General features: G+C 34.0%; 3 protein-coding genes across 3 annotated transcripts; 2 read left to right on the top strand and 1 right to left on the bottom strand.

The window, feature by feature from the left end:
- The first annotated feature begins 759 nt into the window (after positions 1-759).
- On the top strand, positions 760-3,248 carry LOC110616778 (subtilisin-like protease 4). The gene has a single exon (XM_021759268.2). It carries the CDS (start codon positions 777-779, stop codon positions 3,078-3,080), a length of 2,304 nt encoding a protein of 767 aa, XP_021614960.1. The 5' UTR covers positions 760-776; the 3' UTR covers positions 3,081-3,248.
- A 5,389-nt stretch (positions 3,249-8,637) lies between these two features.
- LOC110628293 (glyoxylate/hydroxypyruvate reductase HPR3) lies at positions 8,638-10,437 on the top strand. Its single transcript, XM_021774901.2, has 2 exons — positions 8,638-9,376; positions 9,829-10,437. Exons 1-2 carry the CDS (start codon positions 8,921-8,923, stop codon positions 10,351-10,353), a joined length of 981 nt encoding a protein of 326 aa, XP_021630593.1. The 5' UTR covers positions 8,638-8,920; the 3' UTR covers positions 10,354-10,437.
- Positions 10,438-10,472: 35 nt separating this feature from the next.
- LOC110628286 (leucoanthocyanidin dioxygenase) lies at positions 10,473-12,336 on the bottom strand. Its single transcript, XM_021774889.2, has 2 exons — positions 11,636-12,336; positions 10,473-11,292 (listed from the first exon to the last, which is right to left on the bottom strand). Exons 1-2 carry the CDS (start codon positions 12,124-12,126, stop codon positions 10,728-10,730), a joined length of 1,056 nt encoding a protein of 351 aa, XP_021630581.1. The 5' UTR covers positions 12,127-12,336; the 3' UTR covers positions 10,473-10,727.
- Positions 12,337-26,172: the final 13,836 nt, after the last annotated feature.

The following is a 26,172-nucleotide window of genomic DNA, read 5'->3' as shown; positions in this document are numbered from 1 at the left end:
AGGATCAGGGCATGTTTCTGGAAGTATTTTGATGAGCAGCTATGGATCTGACATCTCTACAGGAGAATGTTCTGTTACATGCTTCCCTTGTAAAAGTACCCATTTCATCCGTGAGATACAAGAGCTTATTTCTGGTTTCATCTAGGACAGATTGATCGAGATCAGGACAACTACAAAAGCTAAGTTTCAAAGGGTGCATGACTCTGAGATGGTTACCAGAAGGTAAGGTTTTCGACTAAAGCGGCAAAAATTCCTTATCTAGGTTCTTTTGCAAAGGCTTTTCCATCGTAATCATGCAAAAGATGACAAATGCGAAGTAGACTTGGAAAGCAATGTATCTTGGACAGTGAAGACCAAGTCATAGGAACTCAAAGAAATTTTCAGCCTTAATGTTATAAATGAAGAGTAGACTAGACCTTCCAGGCTCAGCAAAGCTTGGACATGTTGATCAAACACTTGCACAAGTTGATAAAATATATATTTATATATATATATAGAGAGAGAGAGAGAGAAAACAAAAAAAAAAGCCAACAACAACAACAGAGCAAAAGCAATTTAAATAAATATATCCATGTCATCATATTTACTATAAATGGTACACAGAAAATTAGAAGAAACGGATGGGCAAAATCATAATGCTCCAATAGCAATGCTCAAAGCATAAAGACAAAGAATAAGAATATGCCGGCCTCTTTCTCAACTCTCTTGCTATATATATAGCTTGCACGAGCAGCAGCAAAAACAGAAACAACTGAGCAATTTTACTCTTCCAATCCATGAAGAAGAGTAATTTTTCATTACAAATGGCTGCCATACATTTTCTCTTTCTGATTTTCTTGTCCAACTTCTACTTTGAGATTGCTCACGCAGCTGAATACACTAATGAATTCGCTGAAAGGAACAACTTACAGACCTACATTATCCATGTCAGTAAACCAGAAGGAAGGACATTTTCCCAGACAGATGATCTGGAGAGGTGGCACAAGTCATTTTTACCATTTAACATGGCGAGCTCTGAGAAGCAGCAGCAACGTTTTCTTTACTCGTACCAGAATATAATCAGTGGTTTTGCTGCAAGACTGACACAGGAGGAAGTGAAGGCCATGGAGGAGATTGACGGCTTTGTGTCAGCACGTCCTGAAAGGAAAATACGTTTACAAACAACACACACTCCCAGCTTCTTGGGTTTGAACCAGCAAATGGGATTCTGGAAAGAATCAAACTTTGGCAAGGGAGTGATCATTGGAGTACTAGATGGTGGCATTTTCCCCAGCCATGTTTCATTCAGTGATGAAGGAATACCACCACCGCCAGCCAAATGGAAAGGGAGATGTGACTTCAATGCATCAGAATGTAACAACAAACTAATTGGTGCAAGGACTTTCAATCTCGCAGCTACGGCCATGAAGGGAGCAGCGGACGAGCCGCCAATTGATGTAGATGGCCATGGGACTCACACAGCAAGCACAGCCGCTGGTAGATTTGTATACAACGCTGATACATTAGGAAATGCCAAAGGCACAGCAGCTGGGATGGCAGCTTATGCTCATCTGGCTATTTACAAAGTGTGCTTTGGAGATCCTAATGATGATTGTCCTGAAAGTGATGTATTAGCTGGAATGGATACAGCAGTACAGGATGGTGTTGATGTGCTTTCACTCTCCCTTGGTGATGTGTCAATGCCATTTTTCCAAGATAACATCGCAATAGGCTCGTTTGCAGCAATTCAGAAAGGAATATTTGTAAGCTGTGCAGCAGGAAATGCTGGCCCTTCCAACGGCACATTATCCAATGAAGCTCCGTGGATTCTCACAGTTGGAGCAAGCACCATAGATAGAAGAATTGTTGCAACAGCAAAGCTCGGTGATGGTGAAGAATTAGATGGTGAATCCGTTTTCCAGCCTAGCAACTTCTCCAAAACACTATTACCAATCGTTTATGCTGGCATGAACGGTAAACCAGAGTCAGCATTTTGTGGTGAGGGAGCATTGGAAGGTGAGGATGTGAAAGGCAAAATAGTTTTGTGCGAAAGAGGAGGAGGAATTGGCAGAATTGCTAAAGGAGAGGAAGTAAAAAACGCTGGGGGTGCTGCTATGATACTCATGAATGATGAGGCTAGTGGCTTCAACACCATAGCTGATCCTCATGTCCTTCCTGCAACACATGTCAGCTTTTCTTCAGGGCTGAAGATCAAAGCATATATAAATTCAACAAAGATGCCAATGTCAACTATCTTATTCAAAGGAACTATGATTGGAGATCCATTATCTCCAGCTGTTGCTTCATTCTCATCGAGAGGCCCCAGCTTGGCAAGCCCAGGAATTCTGAAACCTGATATCATTGGCCCTGGTGTGAGCATTCTAGCTGCATGGCCTTTCCCACTTGACAATACTAACACAGGCACAAAATCAACCTTCAACATAATGTCTGGAACTTCAATGGCATGCCCTCATCTTAGCGGTATTGCAGCCTTGCTCAAGAGCTCCCACCCTTACTGGTCACCAGCAGCCATTAAATCCGCCATAATGACCACCGCCGATATCCTGAACTTGGAAGGGAAACCCATTGTTGATGAAACACATGAAGCAGCTGATATCTTCGCCACTGGTGCAGGCCACGTAAATCCTCCAAGAGCAAATGACCCAGGATTAATTTATGACATCCAACCAGACGATTATATACCTTACTTGTGTGGCCTGGGCTACAAAGATGAGCAAATCAGCATAATTGCACATAGACCAATAAAGTGCTCAGACAAACCGAGCATACCTGAAGCTGAACTGAACTATCCTTCATTTTCAGTCACACTTGGACCTTCACAGACTTTCACAAGGACTGTGACAAATGTAGGGGATGCAAATTCAGTTTACGTGCCAACCATTGTTCCTCCGCCAGGAGTTGGTGTGAGTGTCAAGCCCTCTAAACTTTACTTCTCAGGGATGAACCAGAAGGCAACATACTCGGTGACATTCACTCGTAATGGAAATGGCGGCAAAACAAGTGAATTTTCTCAAGGATATATGTCATGGGTTTCTGCTAAGCACTTTGTCAGGAGTCCAATCTCTGTGAGGTTCGAATGAAAAAAGGATGCAGTTATCCTGAACTTAGTAGGCAAGCTAATGACTTGCGTCATAAAATCCTGTTGCTATATCTGATTGCGGACAATGAAATTATAATTCTATAATTTCCTGTGCATTTAATGCAACAGAAAGGATAATTAAAAAAAATCTGAATTTCCTGCAAGTTTGGGCATGCATGCTGTTGGAGCTAAACGGATTAAACATAAACGGACATTAAAGAAGTAGAAAGTAAGACAACATAGACATGAAAGAAAATAAACGTGCAGCTGCCGAAAGAAAACCCTTTTTCTCTTATATTTCAAAGCACATTTACATACATCATCAGAACATCTTTTGCTTTACATATATATTTACGGAGGTATTACAAGGGTTCCAGAAAATTTTAGGTGGCAAAATTATAGTTTTTACATTTGTCAACAAAAGAATGACTTGATAAGACACCACTAAAGTTCTCTAGAATTAACTACATCTATACTTAATTAATTTACTAAATATTCTGGAACCTTCATTGAAAAAACTCTCAATTCTAACACTCCTCCTTGAGAGTTTTTTTAGAAACTACCAACTTGTTTCTCAAACATTCAAACCTGCTTCTTGAAAGTGCCTTGGTGAGGATATCAGCAACCTGCATCTCAGATTTACAATGCACTAGCTTCACTTCTTGATTTCTTTCAGCTTCTCTGATTGCATGATATTTGACTAAGATGTGTTTGGTCCTACCATGTTGCACTGGATTGTTAGCAATGGCAATAGCTGACTTGTTGTCACACCATAGCAAAGTAGCTTTAGATTGATCATTTCCAAAATCAGCAAGTAACCTACGAAGTCAAATACCTTGATTTGCGGCTGCAGCAGCTGCTATATACTCTGCCTCCGCGGTAGACTGAGCAACAACTTCTTGCTTTTTAGAAATCCAAGAAAAATAACCTGATCCAAGAGAAAATAGATAACTTGAAGTGCTCTTTATATCTTCAACACTACCAGCCCAATCACTGTCAACATATCCTTCAAGTTTTGCATTTTCATTCTTTAAATACAACACACCATAATCAGAGGTGCCTTTCAAATATTTCAGAACTCTCTTAGCAGCCATAAAATGAGAATTACTTGGAGAGTTCATGAACCTAGACGAGAAACTTGCTGAGAACATAATATCAGGTCTTGTTGAAGTTAAGAATAATAAACTCCCAACTAGACTTCTATAACTTGTAGTGTCTATTATGGAATCATCATCCTCTTTACTAAGCTTCATATTTGGATCAAGAGGAGTTGCCACAGCTTTGCATTGATTCAGACTGAACCTTTTAAGGACATCAAATATATATTTTCTTTGTGAAATGAAAATTTCAGAATGTGATTGCTCAATCTCCATACCCAAAAAATAGGTCATTAAGCCCAGATCAGACATCTCAAACTCCATTTGCATTTGGAGCTTAAAATCTTTTATCAATTCTGAAGAGCTTCCGGTAACAAACATATCATCAACATAGAGAGAAATAATTAAGATATTTCCATCTTGACATGTTCTTATATAGAGAGTGGCTTCATTCAAGCTCCTCCTAAAACTATGATGGATCAAATAATCATCAATTCTAGAATACCATGCCCTTGGAGCTTGTTTTAATCCATATAAAGCCTTCTTTAGTTTATAGACTTTATCTTCATGTCTAGCAATAATAAATCCTTCGGGTTGGTGAACATAAATCTCCTCCTGAAGCAATCCATTTAAAAAAGCCGATTTGACATCAAGATGGAATACCCTCCATTCTTTTTGAACTGCAAATGCAAGTAATAGCCTGATGGTATCATGTCTTGCTACTGGTGCAAAAATATCCCCAAAATCAATTCCTGGCAGCTGAGCATAGCCTTTCACAATAAGTCTTGCTTTGTGTTTGAATACGGTGCCTTTTGGATTCAATTTTGTTCTAAATACCCACTTTATTCCAATGACATGCTTCTCTTTTGGTTTGGCAATGAGTTTCCACGTTTTGTTTTTCTCAATCATAGTCATTTCATCTTCCATAGCTTGCTGCCATTCAGGAAACTTGCTTGCCTCTTGATAATTAGATGGCTCCATATTCACCATATTACATTTTTTATAAATTTCAGCAATTGACTTGGTTTTTACATTAGGAGAACCAAGTTCAGAATCACTTCCATCATCATAGGAAGCATGCAATTCTGAAATTGCATCTTCCTGTTGTCTTCTTGCGATAGAATCATTTGAAGGCATCTCAACTTCTTCCTTCTTCCAATTCTAAAAAGCTTGCTCATTCACCACCACATCCCTTGCAACCATTATCTTATTAGATTTTGGTTCAAGAATTCTATAGCCCTTGGAATTTGCAGCATATCCAAAGAAAATTCCCACTATAGCTTTATCATCCAGCTTAGATCTCTTTACATCAGGAACATGAACATAACAAGGAGAGCCAAATACTTTGAGGTGTTTAATAGATGGTTTCCAAACAAACCATGCTTCATATGGAGTCATTCCTTTAACAGACTTAGTGGGAAGCCTGTTTAAGAGATAAACAGCTGTAAATACTGCTTCTGCCCATAAGTGCTTTGGTAAGTTCTTCTCAGCCAACATACACTTTGCCATTTCAATAATAGTTCTGTTTCTCCTCTCAGAGACACCATTTTATTGAGGTGTATAGCTCACAGTCAATTGATGTTGAATACCAGCTGATTCACAGAACTTCTCAAACTCCAAAGAGTTATACTCCATGCCATTATCTGACCTTAAGGTCTTAATTTTCATGCCACATTGGTTTTCTGTTAGAGTTTTAAATTTCTTGAATACAGAAAATGCTTGAGATTTGACACTCAGAAAATAGACCCATGTCATCCTTGAAAAATCATTAATAAATAGAATAAAATACTTGTTCCCACTTATTGAGGGAACTGACATAGGGCCACAAACATCAGTGTGGATAAGCTCCAGTTTTTTTCCAGCTCTAACAGCTTGATTTATAGGAAAAGATTGTCTATGCATCTTTCCAAGTTGGCAAGCTTGGCACACATCACCATTTAGATGGATCTCAGGCATGTCTTTGACTAAATCAATTGAAGAGAGAGATTTTAAGGCACTTAAATTAAAGTGGCCAAATCTCTTATGCCATAACTTCACATCAACATCAGCAGCATTATATACATGATGAGATGCATGTGTTATATCAAATGGAAAGCAATTATCAATCATGGTGACTTTAGCAATCTCAGCACCAGTAGAATCATAGATAATGCAAGATTCATCTTTGAAAAAGATAGAATAATTTTTTCTCAATAATTGGGCAACACTCAACAAGTTCTGATTCAAGCCAGGAAATAAACTTTGTACCTGACTTGGAGTATATTGATACAGTCCCCTTGCCTTCAGCTTGCACTAGTTGGCCATTTGCCAACTTAACTTTTGTTTTGATAGATGAATCTAGAGAAGAGAACAAATCAGCATCTTTAGCCATGTGTACAATGCAACCACTGTCAATAAACCATATGCAAGAGCTGTTTAAAAAGGAAGAAGAGTGATGAGAGGCCATAAACAAATGCTCTTCAGCTTCTTGTTGTTGATTTTCAACAGAGTTAGCATGTTGTGTTGATTGCTGCTTCTCCTGCTGCTCCTTGTTTTGCTTTGCTTTGCTTTGCAGAATTTTTCAATGTGGCCATGCTTTTTACAATACCAACATTGTAACACTGGTTTACCTTTATGCCAACAATCTTTCTCCAAGTGATTTGTCCTTTTGCAAATGCTGCATGGAGGGAACTTGCCTTTTCTTGCTTCTTCTCTTGAATTCTCAATTGATTTGCTCTTCCCCTGCTTTTCATGGGAGAATTTCTTTCCATTTTTGCTTGGAGTTGGTTTCCCCTTTTGCTTCACTTGAAATGCAGATTCACTGATTTCTTGATTCCTCATGGAGCATCTCTGTTCCTGAGCTTGAAGCTTGTTGATGAGTTCAGTAATTGTGAGAGTCTTGAGATCACATGATTCCTCAATTGCAGAAATTTTTGACTCAAATTTCTCTGGAAGACTAATCAGAATCTTCTCAACAACCTGGTTATCAGGAAATTGAGCACCATAAAGTCTCATTTGATTCACCAACTCTATTAGCTTTGAGGAATACTGCTTTATGGTTTCTCCTTCCTTCATCCTCAACATCTCAAATTCTCTCTTTAGAGTTAGAAGCTTGACTAATCTAACTCTTTCACTTCCTTGAAACTCATCTCTCAGCTTGTCCCATGCCTCTTTGGCTGTTTGACCTCCCAAAATTCTTGGAAAAATTGCATCTGAAACAGATTGATGGATGAATTTCAAGGCTTTAAATTTTTTGGAACACTCATCATTATGATACTTGATTTGCGCCAATGTAGGATCTGTGGGCAATGGAGCAGGTTCTTTACCTGCAGAAACAACCTTCCATAGATCATAAGCCTTCAAGAATGCTGTCATTTTGACAGCCCAGAAATCATAATTCTCTCATGTAAAAATAGGAGCTGAAATGGAGGAAATGCTTGCTGACATTTTTGAGAAACCACCGAAATTAAAAAGAAAACAAAGACTTAATAAATCAAACAGAAAATACAGGACCCATAGGAAGAAGGGCTCTAATACCACTGTTGGAGCTAAACAGATCAAACATAAACTGACATTAAAGAAGTAGAAAGGAAGACAACATAGACATGAAAGAAAATAAACTCACAGCTGCTGGACGAAAACCCTTTTCTCTTATATTTCAAAGCACATTTACATACATCATCATCAGAACATCTTTTGCTTTACATATATATTTACAGAGGTATTACAAGAGTTCCGAAAAATTTTAGGTGGCAAAATTATAGTTTTTACACTTGTCAATAAAAGATGACTTGATAAGACACTACTAAAGTTCTCTAGAATCAACTACATCTATACTTAATTAATTTACTAAATATTCTGAAACTTTTATTGAAAAAACTCTCAATTCTAACACATGCCACCGGCCACTTTTCTCGTGGATTTATACCCATGAGAATCTCTTTTCACTCCAACTTCAATGCGGTAAAAACTTGTCTTTGATCCAATCCATCGGGAACCCAAGATACAATTTCTTTTTATTAAAAAATTAGTTATCTCAATGGCAAATTTTGATAAATTATCAATCTATTATAATTTTTTTATTATTATTTTTGAATTAAACTAAACTTTTGAATTTCAATAATATATAATTTCAAATTTTTAAAAAAGATTCTCAATTTTTTTATATTTAAATTTCAAAATTTTTACTATAAAGACTATTAGTGATGAATATATATATGCAAAGTATTAAGGGATCAGTTCATAAACTTGTTATGATTAATAAAGAAAAGAAAAAGAAAGAAAATTTATCTTATAGAAGAATGAAAAATTCCACCACCACCGGATGTATATATCCGTCCAGTGGAAGTATGATATTTAATTTAAAATTTAAAAAAATTATTTAAAATATAGTAGAACGCACGAATTAACATAAAATGCTTACTTTTCCTCAGCAACTATTCAATCGTGTGAAGAGGAGATACACAATTAGATAAAAGAAAGAGGGCTTTCTCTTATCTAGAAGAGCGTAAAAAGACTTGATCAGGAAGATAAGACTAGCGCTCAAAAATAAAAAGATTTTTCTCTCCTTTCCATTAAAATTTGATGAGTGCGCCTACGCCATTTCCATCAATAAATAAGCAGCCAACATCAAAAAGAGAAAGCACCAATGGACGCCTTTCCTAAATAGCTGGATAAAAGAGAGGAGAGAGGAGAGAGGAGAGAGGAGAGAGGAGAGAAATTTTATGTTCTGAGTTCTGACAATAGAAACTTCAGTGCTTCATGAATGGCTGCCAAGCAATACCAAGAGAACCTCCCTCTTGTCCTTCTCCATCGTCTCCCATCACTCAACCTTCCACATAGAAACCGCCTATCCCCTCACTTCCTCCTCCTCGATCCTGCTGATTCACAAGAACCCATCAGCTCTTTCCTGTCAATCCATGCTAATTCAGTCAGAGCCCTCCTTTGCGTGGGCTACACCCCCATCACCTCCGAGACTCTGAGTCTCCTCCCTTCTTTGGAGCTCATAGTAGCGGGTAGTGCTGGCGTTGACCACATCGATCTGCAGGAGTGTCATCGCCGTGGTATTAACATCACCAACGCCAGTGTGGCATTCGCGGAGGATGCCGCTGACCATGCGGTGGCGCTGCTGATTGATGTTTTACGTAGAGTATCACCAGCTGACCGGTTTGTCCGTGGTGGGTCGTGGCCTGTGATGGGAGATTACCCTCTTGGTTCCAAGGTCTATTTCTTGTCTCTTTCTCAGTTTAGATTTAAAATTGACTCTTTCTTGGTTAATTTTCATTTATATAGAACCGTATTAAGCAGGATATACCTTAAAAAACCAATCTTCTGCAAGCTTTAGGGACACGAACATATTTTTATATTTCTAACATTACAACTTGAAACCTGATGTCTTTATGGTGAGAGTAATTGGAAATTTGGAAGGTTATTCAAAGGATTGATCCAAATTTTGCAAATCTTGGGACCAAGAACTATATAGATGGATGATACTGTGGAGAAAAGCTTATCAGATTATTCATGATTTGATTCCATGATTGCCTTGATTCAGGCACCTTCCTTAATTAAAATGGGCCCTGTTGCTTCATTCTTTTCTGACACATAGCTTATACATGATCTCATAGAGCATATCATCATCAAATTTGTTCTTAAACAGCAAAAAATTAACTGCAGTTAGGGGGGAAACGAGTTGGGATTGTTGGGTTCGGAAGCATTGGTTCTGAAGTTGCAAAAAGGCTTGTGGCTTTTGGTTGCAGCATTGCCTACAATTCAAGGAGGAGGAAGCCATCTGTTCCATTCACTTACTATGCCAATGTTGGGGACCTTGCTGCTCATAGTGACATTCTCATTCTTTCTTGCTCATTAACAGAAGAAACTCACCATATGATTAATGAAGACGTGATGACAAGCTTGGGAAAAGAAGGGGTGATCATTAACATTGGCCGCGGCTCGCTGATTGATGAGAAGGAGCTAGTGAAGTTTTTGGTGCAAGGAAAGATTGGCGGGGCAGGTCTTGATGTGTTTGAGAATGAGCCTGATGTGCCAAAGGAGCTGTTTTGTCTGGACAATGTTGTGTTGTCTCCACATCGTGCTGTTTTCACTCCAGAATCCATGGAGGCATTGATAGATCTAACTTGTGCAAACCTGAAGGCATTCTTTTCGAATGAACCTCTGCAGTCACTTGTTCAAATATATTGAATAAAATTTCCACTATCCCACTAGTAAGTTGATCAAAATTCAACTGTTTTTACAATAAATTCTACTCTGGTAAAGAATCATTCAGATGTTGAGATCAACATCTTGCCAATGCATTGATCTTTTCGCTGCAAAATGCTACATAAAATTTCATGATTCAACATTGATGAACATTGATGAATGGAGCATTGATGAAGTAACAGAGTACAACAATTTTTATTAATCAACCAAAGCAGGTAGACTGAAGAAATGAACGAAAAGTGCAGGACATACACATAATTACTAATTAAAATCAACACAAGACATCAAGGCCAAACCCATATATTAATTATTTTAACATGTGGGAGTAGTTTTTGGCATGCAAGAATGGAGCAGCCTCATTTGGAGAGAAGAGCCTCCTGGTTCTTCCTGAACAGCTTGTGTTCAATATGCTGAGCAAATGTGCGAGGAGGGTACTGTGCTGGCTCTGTTTCTGTGACAAGCTCAGACAATGGCTTAAGGATGATTTTCTCCTTTGGTGGCTCACAGAAAACTGCCCAAGAAATCCTCACCTTCTCCTTGTTAACAAGTCCCCTGTGAAGAATACTCTTGTATTTGCCATTGCTCAAGATCTCAATGGTGTCACCAATGTGCATGATTATGGAATTTGGGACGCATTTGGCTGTCACCCATTTGCCTTGATAGAAGAGTTGGAGACCTGGAACCATGTTGTGGAGGATGAAAGTGAGGGCACTAATGTCAGTGTGAGCTTCAACTCCAAGGGCAAGTTCTGGTTGAGGGCACTTGGGGTAGTAGTTAATCTTCATTTGGAGCAGCAGCTCTTCAAGTCCGCCAACTTCTTTTTCTAGTCTCCCTTCTTCTAGCCCCAACCCGATTGATAGTACTGATAACATTTTGGTGGCTAGGCCTCTCAGTTGCCTTGCATACTCACTGGTCGCCTCCCTGCAAAATTTTTGTTTTCCATGTTTTGGATTTGCATGAATTAATCTAATGAACCAAGCTAAACAAGTATGTATGCCAATTAAATAAATTTTATATTTTTTTAATATAAACCATCTGTTATCTGAAATGTATTAGCTCCACTATCTAAATTTGTGCCGGGTAAGTCCATTAAAAGGCAAACTGCTCCATCCTCTAGTTAGAGAACAAGGACCTATATCATCTCATTTCATATATTGATAACTTTCAACTAGTACTATCATATTAAAATTAAGAGAATAAATTTTAAAAAGCTAGTTATTTCAATTTTTAATAAGCAGAAAATAAGCAAAATACATGAACTTACGTGTACTCGGTGGGTGTCTTAGGCCAAATAGACAGATCACGCTTCTCCTCAGGAAAAATAAGATGAAAGAAATAATCCTCCCACTCGAGCTGCCCAGAAGCATTATTAGCCAGTTTGCTTCCATAGCCTTGAATCTTCCCTTCAGCCTGATCATTGGCATACTTCTCCTTTTCCTCAACAGGAAGATCAAAGAAATCTTTCCCAGCTTTCTTCACACGATTAATGAGATCATCAGAAATCCCATGGTTAACCAAGTGCATAACACCCCATTCTTTAGCCGCACTTACAAGCTTTTCCCTGCATTTCTCGCGAACAACTTCGTCCTCACAGTCCACTTCCTTTAAATCAATGGTGGGAACTTGAGGCCCTTCCACTTTCTTCTCTTCTGCGAAAACATTGCCGATGCTTGTCAACTCTTCTTGTGGGCGAATGTACTCCTTTGGGATTGACAGAATCCCACTGCTCGACAAGCTTTCAACTCTGGCAGCCATCGGGTTCACCACTGTAGTAAGAACGAGTGCTTTTATGGTGGATGAAGTAATGCTGGGGATTCAAGGTTTATATATATAATGCCTACAGGCTTAGTGTTGTATATATAATTAAATAAATTTGAATTAAATTAGAGATTTGCGAGCTGATTATTAAAAGGCAGAAGAGATTGGCAAGAAGTTTAATGGAGAGTGATGGAGAAGGGAGCTAGATTAATACTGTGGGTGTTGGTGGTAGCTTTACCAGAGAGACTATTGAGAGAAAAGGGTCAGTTGTCACGTGATGGAAGTTAGCTAATACCGGCCGGCTGACTCAACTGAGAAAATCTATATTAGCATGGATGAGCAGTTGACCGGAAGGTTAGAGCACGAGTCCTTCTAACCCAACCCTGCTCTCCCCTACCCATTTGCCTGAATTCGGTCCACATAAATTTGAATTAGAAAATAAATGAGTTAGTTGAAAGCTACTTCAATATCTCTTAAATTAAGTTTATAGGGAATTAGATTTATTTAAATTTTTTTTTATAAATTTATTGTTATTAAAAACTAATTAAAGAGATGATTCGAAAATTTTAAATCTTTAACGAATCAATTCAATATAAATAAAAATTTGATAATTAAAAAGAAATAATTGAGGGGAACTTTTAATTTGGTGTTTTAGTTTAATTTCAAATGAGACATGCTCGTATATTACAATATATATTTTTTAAAATATTTTTATAATCCAATTGTATAATTTTTGTTTGAAATAGTTTATTTTATAGAAAAAAATTAAATGATTTTTTTATAAAATTATGTATAATTTTCATTTATTTAAAAATATTTTTGAATTAAAAAAATTAAATTCATTCATTTCAATTGATGGAAAAAAATTTAATTAAATATAATTTATAAACCTAAGATAATTAAGCATTATTGGTCTGAGAAATTTGATGATAATCTTGTAGTTTTAATAGTGAATAGCCCAATGGCAGATAAGTCAGGTGTTAGAAAAGTAAAACACATTGGCATCCATCCAAATATAGCAAGTCTTTTGACAAGACAATTTATGCAGCACTAATTAAGGGAAATTAAATTATAAAATATCAGTGCTGTGTGGCAATACTGTCTCTATAATAATTATAATATCTTAGATGAGTGGGAAAATTTTTGCTTAGACTCAAATTATATGGACTCAAATGATATGACATCTAATGTAGTTCTTAGATGGGACATTTGAGCTTTGGTTTAATTTGATGGGAAGACTAATGGAATCGATTTGATGAAGAGTTAATAATTTTTAAATTTTACATGGGTCATTTCATGTTTGATTTCGAGAAATGGGTTTATAAAATATTAAAAATTAGTCAGAAACCTGCCAAAGCGACAAAGAGTTGCAAAGTGAAGATGAAGAAAAAAAGGAAAAAAAAAACAAGAAAAAGAGAGTTCCGGAGCGAGAAGAAAGATGATATGTTTAAACGTATACGTCAGAGTGTGTGAGAGATCGTTTTCTTTTTGGATTTAGACTAGTGGTACATATATTTTTAATCGGATACCTCTTGTATTATATTTCATTGAACTAGATTGAGGTATTTTCTTACAAGTGTGTCAGATGACTCTAATCGGATATCTCTTGTATTATATCTCATCGGACTAGACTGAGGTATTTTTTTACAAGTGTGTCAGATGACTTATTAAATAATGGATGACTTATTAAATAATGAATGACTGACTAATAAATGTGAAGTCAACTAATTTCATATTTTATCTACTGTACTTGTCACGTCAGCCTATTTTACGATACTCATATTTATGACCTTGACAGTACACTGAGGAGGCAATCAATGCAAAGGAGGTCAGCATCCTACCTTGATCTAATCAGATCATGTTCTGCTTGGTCCTGTATTGAAATGGATTCCCCTAATCACTTATAATAGTCAGGCTTGTATCAATGCCAAGTCTTAAAGGGGTATATTCATCTGTTTTGCTCTTTGGTAAGGTCAAGAGTGTTGCTCGATATTTATATCTCATAGATTGGATTTTCTGCTGGCCGATTGGGACCAATTGATGAGATTTGCAGAACCTTCTTGAATTCTATGTGTCGTGATATTAACGAGTCATGTTATTTATATATTATCATACTTATAGTATAAAATAAGAGTAAAACTCATATAAAACTCCATACATTTACATAATTAATTTATATCGACCCGCGCTAGATAATTTTTTTTCTAAGATATAGAGATAAAATATTAGAATTTGTTTACCTACTCTTAGTGAATTAAGACTAGTATCTTTCTCACTTTAATGGATTTGCAATAGAAGAACACTTAGTTAGGCAAAAATCCACTGTGATTTTTTTTTTCTTATAACTTCTATCACCAAATTTAGAATGTGAATCACAAAGGAGATGAATACTCATAATAAAAAGTATGTTGAATGTATTAAATAGGCTTTTTGCCTAATAAGGTTAATAAAAAATTATTAAACCTGAATTTAGAGAAAAGTTTTCTTAAATCAACGCATTTTGCCGCAAAACCACATTTATAAGGTGCTATATATGTATATAAATATATAATATTAAAAATTACTATTTAATTTTTTATGCATTTGATTTTTTTTATTTTTAAAAATATATTAAAATATTTATAAAAATTTAAAAAGACTATTAATCAATTATTTTATTAATTTTAAATACTAAGTATTAATATTTAATCTATTTAATATAAAAAAAATTTATTAGTTGATCTTTCTATTATAAAAAATATATTATATCAAATTATGTGTTTTAATTTAAGTATGGAATTTTTTTATTCAAATTATTTTTTTTGAAATTATTTTATTTTTTAATTGTTATAATTTTATATTATTATTATTTAGCCACCTAAAATATTTATATTATTTAGTTAATATAATTAAAAATATATATTATTTAAATTTTATAATTTAGAATATTCATATCTCACTAATTAAAAATAAAAAAAATTGACCAACAATTTATTTGACAAAAAATATAAAAAAAATTCAATTTTATAAAATACATAGATATTTTAATTAAATAATTTTAAAATATAAATAAATAAATTTCTTAAATTTAGAGATTTAATAGTAATTCTTTATTAATAATAATAATAATAATAATAATAACAATTATTATATAAAATAACACTCCTAACTGCATGTTTGATATGCTGTAAGGATTTTATTTGAAAAAAAATAAAATACTAATTAAAATTTCATTTTTGTCTGATTTGAAAAATTATTTTTTTTAAATTTGGATAAAAGAAATATTTTGTTTTTTCTCCTTTTAGGAAAAAAAATCCTCTTTAATGCCCAAGTCAAACCAAATCTTTATTTAAGACTTTTTATCAAAATGTTAAAAAAAGCCATCATCATCCAAATGAAATGTGATTTAAAATCGCTTTTTTGTGTGTGCATTTTATAGCAAGTTTTAGTATAGGCTAGCCTAGTATAGCAAAGAGAGAATGCCAAGGAAAGTGAATAATTCGAGCGCATGGGCAGGCTGTTGTCAGTGTCTGAGTTTTGTCAAAGTGTTGTGAATAGGAAGCTTCATTTTTGGTGTGGTTTTGTATGGACTTTGTGTGATTGTATTCTCCATTTATGCTTTTTGGGCAGAAAAGGTTTGTTTTGGTGTTTTTAAGCCTTTCATCCTTGGGTAAGGCTCGCATAGACTAATGATTGGCTAAGTTTGCAATACCTCTTCTCTCGCTGTGTTAACTCTTTTTTGACTATATCTCTATCCAATCCTATTTGCTGAGTTCTCTTGTGTTGTATGCATGCTCTTCGCTTTCCTTTTTCTTGATTTTTCTGTGGTGATTGTGGTATTGAATTTAGTTCTCACTGCTTGTCAATTGTTTTTTAACTTATTCAGCATTATAATTTTCACGCTGTAACTTAATAAAATTACATGCATGGTATATATTAGTCTTATTGATTATTACAATTTCGATTTTGAACCGTTTATTCTGGATTTTGGGTTATTTTTTTAGTTGGTGTTACTGGACTTAAGTGTAGATTGTAGTTGGCTTGATTTGTTCATGGTTTCTTAGTTTGAGTTATCCCTCATCTTATATATGTTTTAGTTCAATAATCTTTGAAAATATAAATTTTTTTACATAGTAAAAATAAATCGCTTTTATCAATCTATGAAAGATAAAAAAATATTTATATAAGAATAATATTTTATTTTTAAAAAATATTTATTTAAAATTGAGCTATATTAATATATTATAAATTTATATAAACTTTTTTTTTTAAATTGAGCTATATTAATATATTACAAATTTATATAAACTTTTTTTTTAAAAAAAAATAGAAATTCATATAAACTTTAACATCCGAGAATTGGCATTTATCTATCACTATATCAACCGATGCATGTAACAGCCCGGAATTTGGACCGCCACTGGCACTAGGATCCAGATCGGCTTAAGGCCGCTGGGACCCGTAGTAAGCCAACTGTAAACTCTGTGAACCTGCTAAATCCCATACATGATCAAATTAAAGCATAAAGCTGTTACTTACTTTTTCTCTTCTCATTTTTTTCTTACACTGCTTTCTAACCTTTTCTCATACACTAAGCTTGGACTATGCATGCCCTGTCTGTATGCACTCAGAGAGTGATACCTGCTGTGGTACCATACAGGAACTACTAGGGTAATACTATCATGCACCAAGCCTAGCTCTCATCATCATAACCACATAAACATAAGACATAAAAAGATCATGTACAAAGGGATACACATACACTAGGGCCAAGCACAATTCTATAACTCAGTACATAACTTAATATTACACCATTTCTATTCATTACATAGCTCTGTACTGGACATCATGTCCATTACTCTATACTACTACATATGAGTTTTGTTGCGTTTTGATGTTGTTTTGGGGTTTGAGCTCGTTTATAGGCCCCTATATGCATGAGATATGTTATGTGTTAGTTGAGAAGTGTTGGTATGCATGTTATGGGCGTTTTATAGGTTTTTGGAGGCTGAGAGCATGAGTTGTGCTCGGGTTCTGCCTTTCTGGAGGACCCAGATTCGGCCGCCGAAGCAAGGTTCGGCCGTCGAACCCCTTGTGGAAGCAGTTTCGGCTGCCAAACCTTGCCCCTGAAAGCTAGGCTTTCGGTTTAGAAAGGGACTTTCGGCCGCCGAAAGAGGGAGTTCGACCGCCGAAAGTGCATGAGTTTCGTCTCTGGACGAGACTTTCGGCCGCCGAAGTTGCCGCCGAACATGCATGAGTTTCGTCTCTGGAGAGGGGTTTCGGCCGCCGAAAGTGCCGCCGAAGGTGCCCTGTCCAGCCTTCTTTTGTCCATTTTTCCATGCATGCCTATGATGTTTTAGAGGGGTTTTGGGGAGATATTAAGAGCTATGTGTAAGTAAGTTTGGTCCTCATTTGAGTCCACCTGTGTAGGTGCGGACCCGAGAGACCAAGGAGGCCCACAGAGTTAGAGTTACAGAGACTGCTCAGCAGTTGACAGAGGTGAGTGGAACAGAACTTTGTTTTAAAGTTAATAAATGTTTTAGCATGCCTCATGCATCATTACTGCCATGATATGTAGGATGCTTTGCATTACCCTAGTATACACGAAGTTGATGCATTGCATTATTACTTGTATATGTGGATTGGACCGAGGCGACTCCAATAGCCCATAGTCTGTCATTATTGTAAGACTTGTGTGAGCTCCTTTGGGGCCGGGCATATAACTTGGATAAGTCCTGTGAGAGCCCTTTTAGGGTCGGGCACCATGAGTAGTTAGCGAAAGACCTGTGTGAGCTCCTTTGGGGGCCGGACACTGACAGAGGGAGTTTTGGGGTCATGTCCAATCTGAGATGTGAAATAGTTGTGCTTTGACGCATTTCAAACCATGCAAACATGATAAAAACATTTTAAAAACCTCTCTTCTACCCTTAGGGCAAGCTCCGACATCCTTGAATCCCGGATTCCAACGGAAAAACCGCCGGAAAGTACGAATTCCGATACCGGGGTCTAGCCGGGTATTACAATGCATGTTTCCTAAATTCTAATATAGAGAGTTAAAGAAAAATTTATTTAGAGATTTAGAAATCTCGTGGTGGGAGAAAATGAAAATAACATAATTTTATGTCATAACATATTATAATCTGCTTTATACTCGGCAAGAAATGTATTTTTAGGGGAAGAATTATAGTATCTTTGTCGGAATGAGAAATTGTTTCTATATATATAATAATCTTATAATTCTTATAAGTCACGTGCCAAATACCAGAACAATCCAGATAGGGGTGAGCAGTATTCGGTTCAAATCGAAAAAATCGATCGAACCGAACCGATTTGAAAATTTAGTTCGTTTTTTTATATATTTCGGTTTGGTTCGGTTTTTAAATTCAGAAATTTCTGTGATTTCGGTTCGGTTCAATTTTAGATTCAAAAATTTCGATTAGACCGAACCAAACCGAAATCACCTATACTACGTCGTTTTGAAATGTACCATTATAAGCTTATTTGCCCTAAATCTAAAAGCTGTGCCTCTGAGAGTAGAGACGCTAATCTGTAATCTCAATTTCACGCCGCCCTCACCCTCCCGTCACACATGCCTGTGCCTCTTCTCTGAGCACTGAGCTCCACCACTTCCAGCGGGTCCACTGTCCATCGTCCAACCTCCACTCTCCTGATCTCCTCTCGACATCGACCGATTAACCATCGTGGCTAACTCGGGTCATCGATCTTCACTTGCAACGCTGAGTCGCCGACTCCTCCTCACCTCACTGTAGCTCTCTAGTCTCTCTCTCCAGTCTCCACACAATCGTTGGTCGTCGCTCTCCACGCAATCTTCGGCCGTCGCTCTCCAGTCCATCGGCTCTCAACGCTGTCAGCAACTTGGTTGTCCTCAATACTCTGTCTTCTTCAGTCCTCAGTCTTTCTCAGTTCTCAATCCTCGCCTCCTCGATCCTCATCAGCAACTGTAAAAGGTAAGTAAATTTTTTTTACACTATTGAGAAAAGTGTTGGTTGTGTAACTTTCTTGTTTGAGGTATCTTGTTAAATGTCGCTCTCCAGTCCATCAGAAACTGCCCATGGAAAGTAAATGAACTGTGAACTTGGCTCATTCACTGATCTCAATAGCTTTCTTATTTATTTTTTACAGTACTTGGTTGGTTTGGAACTTACTTTTTGTGCTAACTGTGTTATATTCTAAAGTGGGTTATGTTTCTTGTAAAAGGAAATACTAATGGAGGCAAGAGCGGAATTGAAGCATTATGTTTTACCTTTTTCTCTAACCTGGTGTTGCTACACTGTTTGTTAAAGAGTTTAGACTTCTGAATCTTAGGAAGAAATTTATAGTAGTTTATTTGGTTATTTGTAAAAGTTATTGATTATTAGGAAGAAATTTATAGAAATTTATAGAGCTTTATGATTATTATTGATTTTTTATTTGTAAAAGTTAAAAATAAAATATTTTAATAGAATTTTAGAATGAATTTTTTTAAAAAAAAGAAAAATTTAAAAATTGATTCAACCGATCGAACTGACCAAACCGAACCGAACCAAATCGATTCGGTTCGATTCGGTTATTCCTCTTATTCGGTTCGGTTCGGTTTGTATAAAATTCTACAGTTCGATTTTTGATTTTTTCAATTTGGTTCGATTTTAAACCGAACCGACCGAATATTCACCGCGAAATCTAGATCGTAATCATCCACGTTTTTATATAATCCTCTATTTGAGCATTTCCTTATTTTTATTTTTATTTTTATTTTTATTTTTATTTTTATTTTAAGAGAAGAGAAGGCGAAAAGCCCACAAATTCACGTTTGTACAAAAAAAAATCAATTATTAATAAATTTTAAAAGATTACCAATAAAAAAATTTGTTAGCAATCCATGAAAATCTTATACCCTTTATTTGAAAATTAAAAATTTTATAAAAATTTAATTCAATTAATTCTTTTATAATTATATTATTTAAAATAAAATAATTTAATTATTTTTAATTTAAAAAAATCATCATATATAAAAATAAAATTATGTATAATTTTATTATAAAAGTTATTTACTTTTTTTATAAAATCATTTAGGATAATGTTTTATCTGCAATATAATTTTTATATTTTGAGATACATTATTTCTTTTATAATTAATGAGCAACATAAGCCTATTTCAGAAACAATCTGTTGCTTTTTTTTTTATTTACCAACACACTAGTAGCTTTTCACTTGCATATAACGGCCATAGCAGAATTTAGTTCAAATCAAAAAAATTGATGGAATTGAAAGATTAATTTTTTTTTATTTTAATTTGATTTAATTTTTAATTTTAAAAATTTTAATTTTTTCGATTCAGTTAAATTTTAATTAGAAAAAATTTTCAAAAAATCAAACTGATTAATGATAAAAGTTTTAGTTCATAAAAAAATCTGAATATTATAAGAAAGCAAATAAAAAATTTTAAAAAATATAAATTAAATATTAAATTTGAATTGATTTTACCTGTTTTAAATGTAACTAAATTTAATAAATTTATAAAAAGTCGAATATTAATGAAAGATTTTAATATCAGATTTAAATTAGATTTAATTTATTTTTAAAATTAATTAAAAATAATATTTAAAATTTTTATAAAAAATATATTATTTTCGAGTCGACGTGACATTACCGGTAAAGAAATTAATTAATTTTAGTGAGTTTGATTTAGGTGACGATGTGTAGTATCCATAACTAATTGTCTTGGAGAAGAATGGTTGGTGAGTAGTGGTCTCTGCATTGCGTTTGGTCCATCAACTTTTGCAATATTTTCCCTCCATAAATTCTAACGACTAACGACAAAAGTCTTTACGGCTCCACTATTTGTGGGCCACTGGGTCTATAATTTATGATTAAATCCTTTCAACGCGGTCCACGTTTTATATTCAAAATTTTGAGATTGCAGGTGTGTGTGTACATGTATAAGGGAAAGAGAAAATAATTGAATTACTTAAATTAATCTCATTCTCATATTATTTTCTTAAAAAAATTATTATTTAAGTTTATTTTATAATACAAGTTTACAATAAATTGGAAAATAATATAATGTATTCTAAAATATTAAATGTGAAACAAAATATAAAATAAGTTTTTTTATTGTATGTAAATTCTAAATTATTTTTCAACTAATAAAAAATATATAATATAGGTTAAGGCTAAAGTAATATGTAGGAACAAAATAAAATTTTTAGATTTTATTATAAGATACTGTAAAAATACTAATTTAAAAAATTATTTAAATACTATAATTAAATAACTAAATATTATTTAGTGGATGATATAATTAATATAAATCATTTATAAAATGACAATATCATATATATATATATATATATATATATATCAAATAAAAAATTATAAACTTTATAGAATTTTTATGTAAAATCATAATAAAAAAATTACTAATTTATTTTAATTCTATTAAATTAAAAAATCTTTTTTAATAAACCAATTCTTTTTATATGGACTAATAACATCACATGTTAGTAGGTTATCAGTCCATATAAAGCAATAGTAGTATTAAGGAAACCTGTGGGATACAGGGCAACTACTGTAACTTGTTTTCAATGAGACAAAGTTGAAATGACAAGTCTCCATAATTTTCCTGAGTTCAGATGCAGAATAATGATTTATTTTTTCAGCTTTTCATTTAAATTTTTATTGTTTATTCTTCTTATAGTTTGTACTTGGTTCTTACGTACGATTATTTTTATTTCGTTTGGGTCCATTTTCCTTTTTTTTTAATATATTAAAGAAAAAGTTGTTAATAGAATGACAACGACTCATTTGTTAGTTAAAAACTTTCATAGTGCTTATCGTGTTGCATAAAATGAAATTTAGACAGACTAAGATCTGGCTCTAAAGATCGGATAGAATTTCAAAAGAGTTTGAAAATAGTCGAGTTTAATTCAACATCAACTATTATATAAGAATAAAATCTACAGTAATAGATATCGTATTTTAAAAAGATTAAAAAAAATAGTCGTGTGATGAGAATCAAAATCTTATATTCACGAACTGATTATTCGCATGAAGATAGTAGATGAGTAAGAATATAAAACGATGAAACCACGCATGAAAAGGACAAGAAAAAATAGAAATAAAAATAAGAAATGATAAAACAAAGACTAAATTAACAAAAAAAAAAGAATAATTCTAGTTCCACACATCATTATCTAGGGTTGAGGATAAGGTCTCCACGATCTTTTTCCTTTTATCAAAAGAAAGGGGGAAAGTCAACTACAATGGTATCCTCAACGGTATGAGGAGGGGAAGCGCCTGACGATAATAGGATTCTTGGGATAGTTTTGGGGGTCGCTGGCGTCTTAAAGGCAGGCCAGTATCCTAAAGGAAGCTAGCGTCTTAAAGGTAGCATAATGAGAGTCTCCTGAGACTAGCACCAAAGCCAATAAAGGTGTAGGGTTGCGAATAGAAGGCCAGATAGATGACAGTAGAGTCGCAGCATGAAATACCTCTCGAGTAACATCGGTGACAGATTTGTTACCCCGAAAGGCTAACAGAGCCTCTTTGAGATTCTTTATGGACAGAGTAAAATTTTTTAAAAAATTATTCTTGTCTATTAGCACGGTAGAGACTACACGAAAAAAAAAATTCGGCATTACAAAAAGAAAAATTTAAAGAAAAAATTCAGAAGTACCGCTTGGTGATAGTCCTTCAAGGAGAACATGAACAAATATTTCTCGACATCATATTTTTTCGCTATAGAGGTTAGTTAGAGAAGACATATCTAATCTAGAAAGTTCAACCTAGTGAAATCGTTGCAACCCTGAGGTATATCCTCCCAAGATAGGTCGACATCCCACTCGATTCTTAAACTCCTTTTTTATTGAATCTTTATACTTGATAAAAATAGACAACCGACTCAGTGATAAAAATAGTAAAACCCATGAATAGATCTGACTAGACAAAAAAAGGTAAAGAATAGATCGATGGAAGGAGCGAAATCCCAACATAGACAAATGGACTCAAAATAGCAAATGAATAGAATGGAGTTGGGCGTCAATATTCTAGGAGTAACTCCGTAGTGTTGGAAAATCTCGATGAAAAAAGGAGTGAAAGAGAAGGTTAATCCAAACTCGTGTTGCTTGAGAAAAAATCCAAGTTATGCCTCTGCTGAGCATCTATCAAAGAGCATCTATCAAACCCTTAAGAGATAGGTCAGATAGAACTATTCTCTCATTACTCATGGGCGCTCTATTTCTAAAGATTTCATTATCTATTAGGTCGAGGGAAAGATGTTAAAGTAAGGAGGACGAAGTGATGAAAAAAAACAAATTGTTTACCACCGGCATTTCAATAGAGCCATGTGAAGAGTAGTAACGTATCTTTGACCAAACAATAGAGACTTTGACTGAAGAATAGAGATTATAAAGGAAAGGAAGGTAGAATAGCAAAGACGAGAGCAACGGGTGGAAAACAAAATTTGAAATTGAAAAAGATGAAAGAAGTGACACCTATCAGAATCCCTTTCTCGAGCCGAGTAAAATTAAATGAAATCTCAAAATTTACTCTCTTACGAAATGTGAAATAATTGGTAAGGGAGTAAATGAATACTTGATGATTAATGGGTTCTAGGCCAATATAATACAGACCCATAACATGTTGCATAAGACAGAATCTAGACCAATCAAAGTCCGATTCCATGGGCCGGATAGGATTTTAAAAGAGTCTGGAGACAGTAGAATCCCACTAAATATCAATATTCGTATACGAATAAAATCTGCAATAATAAGAATCATGTTTTAAAAGGTCAAAAAAATAAATAAATATACTATCTGCATGAAGGTAGCAAACAAATGAAGAAATAAAACAGTTTCTAAAAGCAGAAATGATAAAATAAAAATTAAATTAACCAAAATAGGAATAATTCTAGACCCATTTTGGATTTCATACATCAACTTATGATTAAATTATTTAACATAGCAAAACATTTGATATAATAGAATGAAATTTATAATAACATAATTACTTAAAAACGTAATGTTTATCACAACGTTAATATAATTAATGCTCCTAATTTTGTGGAGTGATTTTTCTCTTTGGTGGTAGTTATTTCATCGGTCTGTCCCTTGCAATTTTGGACGATAGCGACGCTGCTTTTCCTATTTTAAAAGTGGGTTTCTTTCCTTTTCTTTTCGAATGGATTGTATATTTGCTTTCTTGGTAATCTAGAGAAACATTAACGAAGGCTTGTATTAAGATTTGCTTCTTGTTGGGTTGTGCTTTTTGGTTACGGGCATGCCATTCTAGCACCACATACTATGGTTTCTCTGATTACTTCTTATGAATGTTGTTCTTCCAGCCGCTGAAGGATGCTATGAGTTTTTGGACCATGAGGACGGTTATTCTCTAGGGTCCCGTAGCTAGTTGTTTGTATGGCCGTCTGGCTCTTAGAAGCTAAGATGTTTTGGGAGCTCTGACTGTTGGTTCTTTTGTTGTTTATGAAAAATGAGTTTTATTGTTATTTGGAGAACTTTTCAAATTAGTTTTGATAGTGGATATAGGCTTCTTCAGGTGGCAGTAAGAGGGACAGTTATGCTCAAATCCTTCATCTCCTCTAGCTTAGGGCTTTTGTAAGCCTTTTTTGCAAGATATTTAGTTAAGCCTTGTTTACTGCTCCTTTCTTTTATATCTGTGTAATCTTTGGGCTTCTTGTGGATTTTACGTTTTAAGCCCATATTATATTTAACCCAACATCAATGATATCTTTTATCTTTGTCCAAACGAGAGAAAAAAGAAAAAAAAATTATAATTTATTTTTATATTTAATGTTTAATAAAAATATAGAAATTTAATTTAAAAAAATTGAATTGATCTGAATCTTTTTCCATTTAATATTATCATCATAAATAAACTAAATATTAAAACGAATAGATCTATTAATTAAATAAAAAAATATAAATATAGTACTGTATTAAAATAAATTTTGAAAAGTTAATAGTAAATTATAATATAATTTTTAAAGTGTTATTTGATAAATAAAATAACTTAAAAATTTTAAATTTAAATATAAATATATATTGATATAAATGTTCTAAAATTTTCTTATTTAATAAGCCAAACGAAAACTATTATTACATTATATTATTTTTTTTTACTTTGAAAATAAAGATAATAATAAATGATAATTATATATATTACATTATTATTACATGATTAATTATATTAAATTACTAAACATAGTTTTACTAACCTAAATCCATAACTGCTACCTTTCTAATTAGGAAATATTTATTAGTAGCTATAGGAAAAAAAGTAAAACCCAAGACGTAAATTTATTTTTTAAATCAATAAAATGTAAATTTACTAATATTACAATCATGTTTAAAATTATAAAAAACATTAAATTTAAATTTAATCAAAATTAATTTAGACCTTACCAAATCATTTTAACAGTCTTCAATTCACTCCTTACTAATTCAGTTTTCGGTTTATTCGGTTCGGTTTGATTTTGAACCGATCTGACCGAATGCTCACCCCTACTAGTACTCCTTTTTTTTTTTTTTTTTTTTAAACAAAAAGCTAAGTAGTATGTGAAGGACATGGCATACTTTGTGGCCCAAAAGCCAACAAAACGGATACAAAGCCCAAAAGGCCCAAACACACTAATCTCTTTGACTGAAAGGACCAAATAGTCTGGCACTGTCATAAACATGAAATCTTCTCAGTTCATTCCGCCTATAGATTAATTAGAGCAAGATCAATTTCTGACCCGAATGCACAGAGTCAAGATTTCTAGAAGCAATTATGAAACCTAAATATATCCAATAAAATTAAGATTTTTCGGCGACTTTTTTGCCTTTAACGTCTCCCTGCAAAGAGCTCATTCATTTCATTCTCGAATAATTTTTCCTAGGAAATATTGATGAGAATTGGGCATTGGGCACCAACCATTTTTTTCAAAATTTTATGAACTAATTATTAAAAAGAAATGATGACGTGGCAGATTTTGTGAAGTCACAACAGCAAACTATTTGATCTTATGAAAATACCGTTACATTTCCCTCCACACATTTCTCCCTTGCC

This window comes from Manihot esculenta, chromosome 1 (assembly GCF_001659605.2).
Source record: "Manihot esculenta cultivar AM560-2 chromosome 1, M.esculenta_v8, whole genome shotgun sequence".
Lineage (NCBI taxonomy): Eukaryota > Viridiplantae > Streptophyta > Magnoliopsida > Malpighiales > Euphorbiaceae > Manihot > Manihot esculenta.
Note: the sequence above shows the minus strand (reverse complement) of the source record. Positions and strands in the feature narration are given on the sequence as shown.

What these genes read in the sequence shown, in the direction of transcription:
- LOC110616778 (XM_021759268.2), top strand. Translation starts at nt 777, where the DNA reads ATGAAGAAGAGTAATTTTTCATTACAAATGGCTGCCATACATTTTCTC.
- LOC110628293 (XM_021774901.2), top strand. Translation starts at nt 8,921, where the DNA reads ATGGCTGCCAAGCAATACCAAGAGAACCTCCCTCTTGTCCTTCTCCAT. An exon ending in ATTACCCTCTTGGTTCCAAG is followed by an intron (nt 9,377 to 9,828) that starts GTCTATTTCTTG and finishes AATTAACTGCAG; the next exon opens with TTAGGGGGGAAACGAGTTGG.
- LOC110628286 (XM_021774889.2), bottom strand. Translation starts at nt 12,126, where the DNA reads ATGGCTGCCAGAGTTGAAAGCTTGTCGAGCAGTGGGATTCTGTCAATC. An exon ending in AAGACACCCACCGAGTACAC is followed by an intron (nt 11,293 to 11,635) that starts GTAAGTTCATGT and finishes AAAATTTTGCAG; the next exon opens with GGAGGCGACCAGTGAGTATG.